General features: G+C 36.2%; 1 protein-coding gene across 2 annotated transcripts; it reads left to right on the forward strand.

Annotated features, from left to right (window-relative positions):
• The first annotated feature begins 1413 nt into the window (after positions 1–1413).
• On the forward strand, positions 1414–14290 carry LOC131048319 (condensin-2 complex subunit H2). 2 transcript variants are annotated; one of them, XM_057982230.2, is made up of 11 exons: positions 1414–1955; positions 3699–3798; positions 8359–8462; positions 8549–8691; positions 8806–9283; positions 9395–9570; positions 9655–9846; positions 9941–10042; positions 13046–13141; positions 13303–13461; positions 13668–14290. In XM_057982230.2, exons 1-11 carry the CDS (start codon positions 1691–1693, stop codon positions 14136–14138), a joined length of 2286 nt encoding a protein of 761 aa, XP_057838213.1. In that variant the 5' UTR covers positions 1414–1690; the 3' UTR covers positions 14139–14290. The 2 variants fall into 2 exon arrangements, with proteins under 2 accessions (XP_057838213.1, XP_057838212.1); XM_057982229.2 differs by having other exon boundaries at positions 1415–1955; positions 9655–9855.
• The last annotated feature ends 1760 nt before the right edge of the window (positions 14291–16050 follow it).

Here is a 16050-nt window from a genome sequence, read left to right on the forward strand (position 1 = left end):
AATGGTCTGAAGATAATTAATTAAATAAGCAATTATTTAATTAATACCCCTTCCTAATTTAATTGAATTCATTAGGCAATTTGATTGAATTCTCCCTTTCATCTACTTATTAATAAATCTAAGGATTTATTTAATAGGTTCATTTCAATAGTCCCCTTTGATTAATTAGAATAGTGAGAGCATTGTCTTCTCCTTCCAAGGACTCCTAGAAGTTGAAACATTAGAATATTGGACAATCAAGTTTGCAAACCACTCCTTGACAAAAAGTGTGAGCCTTGTGAGTGCATTAATTGCGTCTTATAAGAAGGGCCCATTTGTACCACTAGAAAGACATAGGTGAACAATAAGAAAGGAACAACCAACCCATTTATCACTAAATGAATGATAAGAAAGACTATTGCACCACTAGAAAGACATAAGTGATCGACAAGGAAGGAACAAGCAACATTATGACTAGATGAATGACAAGAAAGACCATTGCACCACTAGAAAGACATGGGTGACTAGTACGCAAAGATCAATCAACCTATTTACAACTAATTGAATGACAAAAAAGACTATAAATGATAACTATACACAAGTAACATTAGAGTGATCATGCCACTAACCAAGTGGGAAAATATGTTACATAAGAGTGAAGATTAACTTAATTAATTAATTAATTTTGGATGAATAAGCATCTACATTACTATTAAAGGAAAGGAAAGGAAAGGAAATGAAAGGATCCTTTATAGTTCACGATGTCATCAATCTGTATATGGGTCTACAAATGGCTTACAACAATATGGGACTACCTTGTACTCCTTGCGGGAGACACCTAATTGCACTACAAATGAGGCGTATATACCTTATCCACAATGGGATTTGAATTTGTGATCTCTCCCTCAAGAGCACGGATACAAAGCTTGAAAAAATGGGTAAAATAAATTACACACCAAAGTCCAAACAAAACAAAAAATGAAGCAAAAACAAAGTAAAACCGATTAATAATGATAGCTATACCACTAAAGAGTAAAGGGGATCCTTTTCTTAAAACTACACCTTGTTTGTACTTTTGAGTCATCAAAATGGTAGAAAACTTACTCTCGAAAGAGAGATCATAAGTTCAAATCCTGCAAGCGATAGGGTTTGTACATCAGATTTTTACATCTCGTTTATAGCAGGTTAGGTACTTCCTCCATGAAATACGGAGTAATACCATATACTTCAAGCAATCTCTATAAACCAAAAAATAAATCACTGAATATTATCCATTTCCATTTCCATTTCATCTAATTTGATACATCAAACTTGATATTCAAAAAATCATTAAGCAAAAAAACAGAGGCGTTGAAAACTTAGTCGTTGGGCCCGGAGCGTTTTTCCTCGCCAGCGTGGCACATAGGCACAATAAAATGGATAGGCAATTCAAACTTACATTCATTAAAATGGTTAAGAGATTGGATTACAAAGAGTGAGGGCGAGAGCGGGAAAAGTCCACATTAAAAATTTATCAGAGAAGGCAGTATATTCTTTTCATTTTCCTTGCTAAGCGTGCTTTCCTGGTTGTGGTGAGATTGGTGTCCAATCGGCTGTGAAAACAGAAGTGGTGGACCTACATTTGGCACAGGTTGAAGCAGGAGGAGTAGCAGGAGCAGGGCAGCAGCTTCTTTATGGTTTTTCCTGGTAAAACAAGAAATAAAAATGATGAATGGCCGACAGGTATGAACATGGAGGGTTTCCTAAAATGAGAAACGATAAAGAATACTTGGAGGGAGAAGGAGATGAAGAAGGAGAAGGAGAAAGAGAGAGCTTGTTGAGGAGGTTGGTACAGCTGCTGCAGCCCAACAACAGAGATCTTGCAGCAAACTGGGCGGTGGACGTCAGCGCAGAGCTTCAGAATTACTTGAACCATCTGGCCGTCACTTCACTTTTTCAAGACGGTTCAGGTTCCTCCTCTCTGAATTTTGCTCAAGGTGCGCTCAACACTCGGCATTCTTTTCTTCTGCTTGGTTAGTGTAATCTTGAATAGAGTTGCCAATGTTTGTAAACCCTTTACGTAATTATAAACCCTTTACGTAAGAGTAACCTACACCATTAACAGTGTGTTGGGCTACGGGCTTTCCTCAAATTGTCAGCATTCTATGCTGTGGTTGCTTTCAAGAGCCAGGGAAGGAACTGTTTTATCCCACTTCCAATAGTCTTCAACAACATATTATCAAGGTCCGTGTACTTTCATTTGCAATGGCGGCCACTATAGCTATACCATATCTCTACATCTTCAGTTGGCTGTGGTTATAATGGCATCTGCACTTCCCATAGTTCTGGAGTTTATTGCCTTAGATCCACAATGTGTTTCTCTCTACTTATGCTCGAATTTTATGGAAAAAGTGATAAAAGTTTTACATGAGGGCAATGTGCAACATTCTCAGTGTGCTGGGCTATGGGCATTTACTGATTTGTCAACACTCAGTATTGTGGTTGCTCTTCAGAGCTACCAGTGGAACTGTTTTATCCCACGTCCCATTGCCCTGTCCAGCCATCTTCAATCCAACAACAATTAATCAGGGTCTTTTGTTGGTATTGCCATAGAGCAACTCTTATTCTTAATTCTTTTTCCCTTTATTCTTTTAATAAAAAATTAACCGTGTATACCAATATTAATGATGCATTATACAACCTTTGAGATGGACCTGTATTGTGTGAGACATTACATACATTTCTTTGTAACACTCGAGGTCCCATTTGCTGAGTTTGATCCAGGGTCTTTCATGCAGGCAAGCTATTAAACACTGAAACCCTTATTTTCTGTGCAACACAATATCTTTCTACCTGCAGCAATCTATTACGACAGAAATGACGAGTATCACTTTCAACACATGGCTATTTGGTCACCAAAGTTTAAAAGACTATATTCACAAACCATAAAGTGTTTCAGAAATTATTTACCAATTTATTATATAGAATATGTGTAAATTTTCTAGTTCCACCAAGATTTGCAGATTTGCAAGTATTATCAGTGAATTCTATATTTTTTGACAAACTATAGCCATTGCTACGTTTTTCTGAACTGGAAAGATTTGCCACCAGTTATAGAGTCTAGACTTGTAAAAACAATTGCCTTTCTCTAACTTTTTTCTGTCAAGAATAACATAACTGAAAACATTTATAAACATGTTTAAGGAGAGAAAGAACTGTCTTTGTCTGAAATGATGACCAATTGAATTCCATTATCCACCGCCAACATCTAACCCAATGAAAGACCTCACTCTGTAAATGTAAAACTAATATCCGTGGCCTCAGAGTTTGCATTTTAAGTTAGAAAATTTCCCCTAGCCCCTCCCCAACTTACATGCAATTTTCCTCTCCAACGCACAATCTCATGATATCTTTGTTTGACAAATATTCTTATATTAAAGATCATAACACTTGCAGGAGGTTTTGGAAACTCCATTGCAACAAACATTGGTGTGTTGTGCATTAGGAAAAGTAAGCTCACATCCTTTCTTGCTTGCTTTAATAACTGGTGTTAATTTCAGGAGTTCTGTTAATACACATCTTGCTTTTTGTGTATTGATGCAGGGCTTCATCTAAATTTAGGCAACTTTTTGATTATTGTTAAAGTGTTTCTTGAACTTTTTTGTTTTCATGATTATGTTTTTCTTGTAAAACTTGGTTAACAAAACATTTTGTTTTAATACAATCATTGTGCTTTACAGCTGCTCTATTGATACAAGGATCGATTCAGATATACAGCAGGAAGGTTGAATACCTGTATTCTCTTGTCGTGCAAGCATTGGAATTCATTGCCCAGAAGAAGTGAGTGTATACTGAACTTGAAATCTTTGGATTATTTGTTAGTTTCCTTGACGAAAACTTCTCAGGTTTGTTCTTCATTGTTTCTTCATCCTAGAAATGTGAAATAGTTAGTGTTCAGCACATTTTTTGTTCTTGCCTTCCTTTCTTTCTCCAATGGGTTATCCAACCCCTAGAAGCAGATAGCTGGAAATTGTTGTGATAAATTGTGAGATCTTGTATCTCGCTCTCCTGTCTGTTTTTTGGTCCAAAATTACATGATGTCAGTGCAAAAGACCTGTTAGCCATGATTTTTCCCTTTTCGACTACCTTTTTCCTGAAATTTCAACTCTATTTTTTCTAATTTTTTGTAATATGCTGTTTTTATTTAAATAAAATGCCAAATACCTGCAATGTCATTTTTACTTTTGATTGCAAACCATGTGCATCTTTGTGTTTAGAATTTCCTCTGTGGAATTTTACAATTTGTGGTCAAGGTTTACAGATTTTCAATCAGACACGCCTGTATTTCAGTACATTCGCATCCTAGGGCATCCAGATTCGAATCAGCTCCAGCAAATCAACATTATCTGTGATATTTAAGTTATAATGATTCTGTAATAATATTATTATTCGACAAAATCAGCTCCAGCTAGTTTTCTTACAGTTTTTTTTTTTGATAATATACCTGGCAAGGCCAGGAACCATAAAACAAAAAGTGGGCTATCACCCCAAGATGCTGGTGCCAAGGAGGCCACCAGGTCCACAGCCAACAACCACCATATAACAGCAAGGTGCCAATGAGAAGCTGACCAACCCAGCCAGTCAAAGTCTGCTATAACACAATAATTCTATGCCAGTCAATGTATGCCCTTTGGCAGGAGACACACCATTTCACCATTAGCACCCTTTGAAAAAGTGCAACTCTTCATTACTTCTGCCCTTTGAAAGGGACACAACCTTTCACAATCAGATCTGCTCTTCTGATTCCCAAATTATCCCCTTCAATGAGGTTCTCTTCTCTCTTTTATATCTCATGTTTGAGGGAGTCGCAACTTTTCATTTCATGCCTTTGACCATTCATTAACTTGATTAAAATTTAATTATATTCTTTTATATTTCAAATTTAATTTTATTATTATCATTTATCATTAAAATGTATTTCAAAGTGGGGACATTACATTGAATTCCCAAAATTTGCCCATGTGTAATATATGCAAGTTTAAAGCATGTAAGATACTAAAATGCTCAAAAAAAGGAAGATAGAAGTTAACATTCAAAGCATTGAAATGAATGTCAATGAAAGCAAAGGTTAATTAGATTGATATTTAATAATCATGATCATGATAAAAAATATTTTAAAACTATAATCACTTGGACATGACAGACAAATATTGGGAAGGGAATGCCATTATTTTAAAGAACACCATACAGAGGCCTTGGAGATTAATCAATTGATAAAATATCAATGCATATACACATATTAAGCGTTATTATTTTTTTCCTTCTTACCATTACCTCTTTGGATTTTGATAAGAAATTTTTTTGCTACAATAAATTTGTAAATTTTCATTAAGAAGTAGGAAATCGTAAGTCTATTTAAGTTCTTTTAGCTTTTACATATCAGCACTTCAAGAAAACTTAGTTTAAGTTGTAACATATATTTGAGAAATCTTATAGTTCTTTTTCCAAATTTCAAGGGATGCTAATAGGATATGCTTAGAGTCTCAAAGAAACTTCATCTGAAATCTCCTAGTGTTTGGAGACATTCTGATATGTGTTTCCAAGATTGAACTTGTTTCCGATTTAGGTGATGAGTATCAAGCTTTAGGGTACAAGTCTCCTTGTAACGATAGTTTTGTGCCTTCTTTACCATAATCAGAGGATCTACCCAATCATTAATTGAGAAATGTATCTCAAGTTCTCTATTTATTGAAGACTACATTTTGTAAGATGCTATGTTACCTTGAGTTTTTGGGATAGGGACGGTAGGGGATGGGGAGACGCATTTCAGAGTCCTCGAATTTTCTAGCCATTTTTGGGGACAGCCTAAGTTGCCGAATCAGATAAGGGTATGTGGGTACAAAACACCGGTACGACAGAAATTATTTTTGGGGTTGGGTACATTTTCGGTACATTTATTGTATGTATGTATATATATGTAGCTAAAAAATAGAATTAAGTTTAGAATGTCATATACCAATACATATGCTAAACAGAACCATTACAAATTTCAAATTTTGAAACATAACATATTAATTTAAATTCAGTTTTCAACATCAAAAAGATCGAACTAGAATCTAATGATAAATAAGTTTTGAGTTCACTAATCAGCACTGTAGGTCGTAAGAATATCAAAAAGCTCAAACTAGAATCACTAAACATTTCAGAAACATTTTGGCATCTAAAAATGTGAACCCTGGATGTACCCACAGGAGATTTGTTTCAGAATCCGATACCGGTACATTTCCTACCCGGAATCTCTCAAAAAACCCTACGATTCAGCAACTTAGGGGACAGCAAAGGGGACAACTATATAAAAAATAGGGAAAATTATAATATATGGGGAAATTTTAAATATTCATTTGATACCATTTATAGATCACTTATATATACATTATAGAACCTTAATTTATAACATTGTGTTAAATTGAGAGTTCACATGAGAGTTAAAGTCAAACAAATCAGCAAAACTCACACCTTAATTCAAATTGCTCTCAGAATTCATTGTTAGTATGCATGTGATATTAAAAATTAGCATACAAGTTACAGCAAAATGCCCAAAGGCTACAAGTTTCACTTTTAATTATGATATGAAAACAAAACATTAAAGCATTTGAGTTTTAAAAAAAAACAGAAAAAACGTGCTGGGAAAAGGGGGATGGCTGGTCATCTTCTTTGAGAATCGCTGCCATCCCTGCACTTCCGGGGCATTTCTTGCCTTTTTCCAGATTTTGGGGGCAGCTAGGGGATGTCCCTGACCTGTCCCCCAGTCCCTGTGATCTACCGGAATCGGGGATGTGTCAAGAGGGGTCGGGGACATGTCCTCGGTTAACATTGGTAAGATGAAATCCTAACTGACAGGTGAGGTGGATACTTAATGTGTCATGATGTGATGCTAACGTGGGGATACAATTTCAATTAAGAAACTGCTAACCTGAACATGATGATAGTCCTAGCATGGAAATGCATATATTGTGGTTTAAGAGAATAATCCAAACAAATGAGCTGAATCTACAATGCTTTGATAGTGTTCAGATGACTAGTACATGCAAAGTAGAGCAAAACCAGAATTTAAATGCTTTGATAATGTGCAGATGACAAAGGCATGCAAAGTTACATAAGCAATGAATTAACAGGATCCTATTGATGATTCAGACTAAAGTAAATTTTCATGCAAAGGATTTGCTACCTATTGGGCCACTAGTATGCTGCAATATAAGGGTCAATTGGTCAACCATGTTCAGTATGTGTTCCTGCACTTATATTACATGTTAAACAAAAATAAATAATTTAAACTCTTACAGATTAAATAATATTATAATTCAGATAAATCACTTGAGCTTCTTGTTTCTGTAAGCACATCTTCTCAAAAGGAGGGCATTTTATACTCTTACAGAAGATTTTTAGAGAACTAACTTACTTTTAAGATCCATGGAGCTTGTACTGAAATTGAACACATGATTTGTATCGAGGCAAATTAATTTTGACATCCAAATATCATTGTTTATAAAGGCAGGCATCTTACATTTCATCATACAAGTAACATACCAACAACTTTACAGTGATTGAATTAATAAAAATAAAGTGGGCTAGCCTATTCTCGAGTGTATAATTGTGAAAATATTGTAATTTACTAATTATGGATCCTCATCTAGAAATTGTCATCTTGAGCTAACCTTGATAATCATATTGGTTCATCACTATCTATAGTAGTAACTTCGTAATTTTGCTTGTAATCTTGTTCGCCTATTTGACTGGGTGATTTACTTGACTTATTAGTTTAAGGTTCGTTTGACTAGCTGTTATTATAGTATGCAGCTGATCTTTGAATTATAGTAGGGTTAATCTATTTCAACATCTGGTTGATCTTAATTTACTAACTAAACTTCTGTCTAACAAATTGACTACCTTCATTTATGTTTCTGTTAGGAGTTTCAATTGCCTTCTCAGTTTCTGCACAGTTAGTTGACATCTGCCCTGTTTTGTTGATGTCCATTATTAGTTTAAACTTTAAATTACTGAAATTATGATTTTGCCAACGGAGAATTGTTTGTTAACTACCATTACCCATTGAATGTAAATGATTCTTGTTGGGCATGCTAAACCCCTTTTGGTGAGAGTACTTTTGAGAGATGTTCGCTACATTGAAAATATTACTTGCATTCTTTCCTATACATTTGACTTTATATGCCAGTATTATGAGTTGGCATGGTGCTAAAATCTATAAATGCTTAAGATTGGTCTTCTACATGGTATAAAGTTATAAACTGATTAACAAAACACTTTTTTGCTGAAAAATAGGTTTTAGTTGTATATTCTCATTAATGTAATATCAATTATCCTGTGTCTTGGTGGGAACAGACAAGTGCAGCAGGAGAAGGGTTCCGTCCAAGCAGATGGTAATGATGTTGATGTTTTAGAGGAGGAGGGAGAGGAGGAATTTTTGAATTTGGATGATGTAGAAGGTATGCGTTCTTGTATTTTATACTGTAATGCAGTTAATATTTATTTGATATTCTTATTGATATGTCTGTGTTTCATGGATATTCAGAGGAAACAAACATTGACATTGATGATGAGGGATTTGAAGCTAGTGCATTGACTCCTGTAACCAAGCCACCTGCAAGTTTACTTGTTTTAGAAGGGGAAGGTGCAGATGTTGCCGGTGATGCAGGCGAGCTTGCTGCTTATCAGGTTCTCTATTTTTGTGATGATTTACTTTTAACTTCATGTTGTACAGGTTTTGTCTAGGAATCCACTAAGTTTCTGCATTTACTAATATCTATAGCTCTTTTTCTTTGATTGCAGATTGCCACTAGCAGCCTTCATAGGGATTTTCTTCTATTGGATCCTTGTGATGCTGATGCTGTCGATAAACTTTTAAATAATGCATTTTCCAAGGGAACTCCAAGTCAGCCTTCTGGTTCTGTACGCCATAGGACTCCAAGGACTCCCAGAAATGAATTTTCTACGCCAGGCAAAAGAGTTGCATCTACCCAGAAATCTGGACTTTCAAAAGGGAACAGTATAGTAAAGGGACCCAGTTTTGATGATGTGGCTTATGGGCAGGGAACCATTGCTAATTGTAACCAGTCTATTTTTGATACACAGGATCTTGGGAATGATGGAACCAATAACTTTGATACACCACACATTGACATTAATACAAATACTTTTGGAGGGCCTGCTGATCCAGAAGATGATTTTTCTGAGGAAGAAGATGATCCTTGGAAACCCTTGAATCCCCATGAATGTGGGGATTTACCTGTAAAACCATATAGACGAGGTGAAGCTCCAGAGGTAGCATTTGCTAGAGAATTTCTGGCACAGAAGTAACAGTAACATGTTACTGAGCTGGGCAAATTTTGATTGATCTTGTGGCTTTATTGCCTTGTAGGTTTATTAAATAAGAGACAAAAAGCGAAGGAAAGTACTCAGGTTAGATCGGCACTTGAGTTTCCCTTAGCAAGAAGATTTGGCACAGTTTGTCCAGGGTTTCAAAATGTCTCTGAGTCGTGGAAACACGGTTGTCATGGAAAACAAGACTCACAGTCACCTCCAATTTATGAAAAGGTTTTTTCTATACCACAAAAATTTTATGGTTGTCATTCACATGGGATTTCCTAATGTTAATTTTTTTTTTGTGCTTTGTCTCAGCTAAGAAGTTCATTTGGTTTGAACGAAAAAACTCCTTTTCATGCTTCTGGAGTTGGTGATGATGGTGTTGATGGTGATGATGGTGATGAGAGTTTTGGGTTCAGAGATGATGGCATTCAAGATGATGCTGCATTTGAAGACCATGTTGGGGCTTCTGGTAATGACTTTGTGGACATGGACATCCCTGTTAAGGTTAGAGAGGTAAACCAATTTGGCATTTGCAAAAAAACTGTAATTATTTGTTATGTAGATTGGGGAAGTTCTTAGTTTTCATCTTTTGCAACAGTTTTCAAATGGTGACAATCTTGCTGGGCTTGATGGTGCTACCTATCATGAGAAGGATTTGGATGGTGGGGGAAACTTTGAAGATCTTTGTTTTGCACATATGGTAATGATATGCACTTATTTTTGCGAAAACTATTGAGCTTATGTGCATTATTGGTGGAAATTAGTACATTGTAGCATGCTCATTTATGGGGATAGTAAAATTGTGTCGATTGGTTTCATAGTTACTAAACTTTGCAGTAGCTTGATCATTTCATGCATTGTGTATCCTGTTAAGCATAGTTGCTTTTTGCTTGTTATTGACATATCCATGCTATGATGAGGATCTAGATGTTTTTGATATTAGTAAGCAGCAAAACAAGGGTGCTGGTCCTTTACGCTAACAGCCCTTAGGCAGCATTAACAGAAACAGTCCTTGATTTTAGAATATTATGGGCCTAGGTAGTAGAGTTTGGAGGTGCTGAGGCACACAAACACACGCAAAGGGGAGAGAGAGAGAGAGAGAGAGAGAGAGAGAGAGAGAGAGAGAGAGAGAGAGAGAGGACTATTTCAGATCATACATTTAATTTAAATCTCAGCAACATAAGCAATCCTCCATGGCAGAGAGACCTTTTCTTTTCTCTCAGAATTGATTGAAATTTATACAGTAACACAGCTTAATAAACAACTAATTCCAATCTGCTGATATAAAATAATTTTGATACAAGTCTTAAATTCTGCTGTTAGGGAAAGTTTGCGTGTCTGGGTCTGTCTGGCCACAATGTTTATCCCCTTAATTAGAAAATGGTGATGGATCTGCTGCTGGTAGGGATGTATGACTTGATTGCAATATCGTTTCCCTGTTTGAGTCTACCCTCTCAGGTCTTCCCTGCTAATAATCCTGATGTTTGCTGCCTGTAAGTTAAATTTGCCTCTAATCTGATCTGATGATAAGCCCAGTTCTAAGTGTGTGAGCGAGGGTCCACTGGTTTGGTAGGGTTGTATAACTGGGATTTGGTGTTTGGTGCATCTGGGTTGCAGTTAGGATGTCCAGAGGCCAGCAGATCTGACCTGATTTTGACACTGGCAGTCTAAAAACTGATCAGCAACAACAATTTCGCCCTCCTTGTATGAGCCCTGACTTGTTTTGGTCTGCAATCTGAAACTCCTGGAACGGTAGTGCACTGGGGTGGAGTTTGGACAGCCAGCAGATCTGACCTGATTTTGACACTGGCAGTCTGAAAACTGATCAGCAACAACAATTTTGCCCTCGGATGAATCCTTACTTGTTTTGGTCTGCAATCTGAAACTCCTGGAAGGGTAGTGAAACTGGAGGTGAAGATTTCCCAGATAAGCACTTTTAAAAATCTGCTAATGGTGGTCAGCACCTGGGAGTAACCTAATAAGGGTGGCGAAAAAAGCCCTATAACACCCCTATTGTAGGGCTTTTTATGCACTTTTTTCATTTTAAACTTTAAAGTGTTTTTTAATTGATTTATGTGCCTGCAGGAGCATCTGTGAGCGTGTAGAGAGTGCCCTGGCCACCCCAAATTCCCTGCAGGTATGTGATCCATGTACCTGCACACAAGGAACTTGAGGCGGCCGGGGCACTTCTGTTGCCACTCTTGGACCTGAACATTTTCAAAGTGGACTCAGGGTACTATGGTGAAGAACCTGGTAATATAGCATTTTATGCATGGTTTATGTGTAAGATTTTTTATATTTTTTGTATTGATGAACCCAAACCCCATTTTTTTTTTTGGCTGCTTGCATGAATTGAACTGATGGATCCAAACCCAAAACCAAACTAGTACCAAGAACGGTAACTAAGCTATAAAACAACCTGATAAAATTGACTCTTGCTAATCTGGCTTCTTGTTTTTACATATAGGGTGCTGGATATCTGATAACTCCCAAAATCTTGTAATTTCAATATCTATGATTCTAGCCTATGACCATAGTCATGATGGGACAATTTAAAGCAAGAGCAAGTGAGATCATACAATTTAAGGCTTATCTGCTTTTGAGGGAAAACACAAACAAGATTTATGAACAAAGATGGATTATTATAAGGCAATTGTCTGATTGTTTTATTGAAGTTCCTTTGGAATGGCAGCTATGAATGAAGTTGCAGGCAAATCAACTTAATTGTAGAGCCATAGCCATACTCCCATGTTTTCATTTCTGTATGTACTCCATTGAAACAAAATTGTTTCAAATAATCACTTTTGCTGTATGCCAGGTTACATCCTTTATCTTGAACAGAAGCTGAAGTGCAAATACAAGCATCCACATGAGTCTGGGAGAAGGGTGTTTAAGTGTAGACCATCAGATGCCTATGACCATAGTCATGATAGGACAATTTTAAGCAAGAGGAAGTGAGATCGTACAATTTAAGGCTTATCTGCTTTTGAGGAAAAACACAAAACAAGATTTACGAACAAAGATGGATTATTAATATATTATAAGGCAATTGTCTGATTGTTTTATTGAAGATTCTTTGGAATGGCAACTGTGAATGAAGTTGCAGGCAGATCAACTTAATTGTAGAGCCATAGCCATACTCCCAGGTTTTCATTTCTGTATGTACCCCATTAAAACAAAATTGTTTCAAACAATCACTTTTGCTGTATGCCAGGTTACATCTTTTATTTCGAACAGAAGCTGAAGTGCAAATACAAGCATCCACATGAGTCTGGGAGAAGGGTGTTTATGTGTAGACCATCAGGTGCCTTATTTAATTATTACTAATGGTTTGCTGGACAATGTGCATTTTGTCCATCTGTCTCTAGAATACCCTGTGGACTATGCAATTGGTTTGGGTTCTTTTTGATTACTAGAGTTAAATTCTCTTTTGTGACTTCATGGTTTGTAATTAGATATATTTTTTTTGGCTGAAGTTTCTTTGTTTACATCTCAAAATTCAAATTATGTTACCTGAATAAAGCATAAAAAACTGTGACCAGAAAATTTTCAAGGTGTTGATTTTTCTGTTTAGCCAAGTAACGTCTGTTTGGTTACAGTTCTATGTTATTGTGAACAGAGTAACTTATGTTTCTTTTTTCCTTGAATTCCGCACTCGTGGTCTTTAAATAAATGGTATGGATCAAAACCACTCTTTTTGCAGGATGCTGTTTTGCGCAATTTTTCTGAAAAGCAGACAGACCTAGCAAACAGAGTTTCAAGTTGGAAGCAAAAAATTGAAAAGAATCTTGAAGAGCAAGTAAGATTATTTTCAGTATTTCAACTGTACTTCCTTTCACCTTTTGAAATCGCCAATTCACAAGATATATTCTACAACTTGGCATAGTTATGGTACAGATCTGTAGTATCACTTCACAAATTTGCTATTTTAACTGTAAAATATCACAACCATTGTTGTAGGATTGCCATCCTCCTTTTGACATTCATATATATGGCGAAAGGGTGCTGGATCAATTCTCATCAGACCAGGGAGTTGGAGATCAGAAATCTTTTACAGAGCTAGTTAGTGGCAAAGAAAAGCATGAAGTTGCAAGGACATTTGCAGCACTTCTACAGCTGGTAACCTTTGTTTGCACCGTGCATCTATGTTGGTATAATTTGGGTGGTGTAATGTTTGTACTGAACATTGAACGTATAGAAGCTGTGTTTAATAGTATGCATGGAAAACTTAGAAGTTACATTTTTATATGGTGCGCAAGTTCTACATACCTTGAGTTTTCGGAAATATCTATTGCTCTAGATCACTAATTTGTCCTGCAATGCAGGTAAATAATGGCAATGTGGATCTTGACAAGGGTATGTTGACGGGTCAATCCTTTTGCTTCACTGCAGAAAAGCCATTCTTTGTAAGGCTTTTGAGTAGTAGTAGAAGGCATAAGGAAATGCTTAAATACAGAGCACCGTCAATGGCATCTCCAACAGTGAAAGTGTCTAAAAAGAGCAAAAATAAATCCCCTTTGGATCATCAAGCAGGTATTAAAATAATAGAAAATAAGGATAGTAGTAATGGATCTCCAGAATCTGGCAGGTCTAATAAATTATTGTCCTCTAAGCGAAAAAATGGCAGTAGACAAAGGTTAGAAAGTTCTAAAAGGTTAGAAACACCCAACAATGGAAATTATTCTGCTGGCACAAGCAGAAAAGTTCTTGGATCTGGATCCGGATTCACTCCAGAAAGAAAGAGGAGGCGAAGACTCCTGTCTGTTAGGCCTCTCGAAGTTCAAGTTGGGAGATAAAATTGACATCCCATGTCAAACAAATTTATTTAGGTTCTTGTATTTTAGACATGTAACAACCCTCTTTCACATTTCTTTGGTCTTAAGTTATAAATACGATATGCTATAACCATTTAGCATGAATAAATATCAGGAAGTGTATTTATGTGCAACGTCTCTTGGCAGTGATGCATATTTTAACAGTTGTCCGATTTTTATGCAATTGTTTTGTTATGGTGTTGCGGTCCTTAAATGAATAAGGAGGTAGCAAGTACAGCAAGCCCAGTAGAGTTTAAAGATACAGTATTACATTCCTAGATGATTTCTAATCTCGCATGAATAGTTAAAGCTGCCAACCTTAATAATAGATGCTGCAGTAATGGTAGCTATTAAATTATCAGTAGTGCCACTGGGTTTTGCAAAAAAGATACACATCGTGCAGAATCTCCTTGATATGTATTGCGGAAGGTTTACTAAATTATAACTTGGAAGACCAATTCAGTTTACAGGTTTCTTCTTAATTCAATTTTTCTTGTCACTTGCATTGTTGTTTTTACCTTATCAACTAACAGGTCATACTCAGCTAAACAGCAGAAGTCTCTAACTAGACTCCACACTGATGTCTGAACTCACACGCTGTTACAGTATTGACGTAAGAAGCTGGTAACTGATTAACTCATTTCCTGAGTTTGTAACTACACAAACCTGCCTGGATTTATAATAAGTTGTTTATAATAAATAAGAAATTAGAATTCTGGTGAATTATATTATCATCTCTTTATTCAGCAGATGCAAATTGGCCAAGACCTTTGGCCTTCACTATTATTTTAAGGAATGGGCTAAGACAAATATTATCTATGATTCTACATAACAGACTGCTAGGTGACTTAGAGCAGCAGTATTCGATAGACAGGGCCATACTTGCACCCCGTTATGGATGAAAATTGTTGATTTATGCCTTTGATTTGGGCTTCATTCTTCACAACGGTTTCTCCATGCTGAGCTAGATTAACTTGAGTGCCTTTGATTTGATGCTTCATTCTGCACAACGGTTTCTCCATGCTGAGCTAGAATAACTGGAGTGCCTTTGATTTTGTGCTTCAATCTGCACAACGGTTTCTCCATGCCGAGCTGGAATAACTGGAGTACTTTTACTGATGGCTTTAGGGAATTTTCCTGAATGCAGTGAATGTCTTCACATGTTTCTACTGCTTGATATGATGCAATATTTGCTCTCTATTAAAACATATCCCCTGTTTGGTAGTTATAGATAATTTCTTCAGTGTAATTTTTTCAATGCAAAAATGCGGTCTCTTCCATCAGGTTTTCGTTTATTGTTTTTGATTTGCTTGGTATTATTGTAGACATGTCTACATTCTTGATCAAGAGCTCCTAGTCTTCTTGACATCTCTCTGTTTATGTGGCTTTTGCATTATTTGTTTTCCAGAGATATTTGCCATTTCAACATGACTGAATATATTTTATTTTTCTTGTAGATGCTTGGTTTAACGCAAGATTCGATTATTTCCAGATAATTTCTATTTAAAAAGCTTTTGTTTCATGCAGTGTTAGGTGTCAGACTTTATAGATGTTATTAACAACAGAGATCGATTTCTTAATTGATATTAAAACAGTAAGAAATCTTACATATGTTGATTTCTTGCTTTCAAATAGGAGCACTTGACAAGAATATATATGTACAACAAAGTGATGAAACAACGCAATAGCTGTTAATGACTGCGTGGGTTGAAACTGGACAGATATAATGGGGAACACACTAAACTATATCAGGCAAGAACGCTGAAAAAGGAACAGACAACAGACATGCTAGTGTTTGATGTCCTTGGTTTTCTGAAATGTCAACATTATCTGAGAAGAGATTCCGACAGTATGTAAATGAAATGGTAAACCGAATTATAAGATAATAAACACT

This window comes from Cryptomeria japonica, chromosome 3 (genome assembly GCF_030272615.1).
Source record: "Cryptomeria japonica chromosome 3, Sugi_1.0, whole genome shotgun sequence".
In the NCBI taxonomy this organism is placed as follows: domain Eukaryota; kingdom Viridiplantae; phylum Streptophyta; class Pinopsida; order Cupressales; family Cupressaceae; genus Cryptomeria; species Cryptomeria japonica.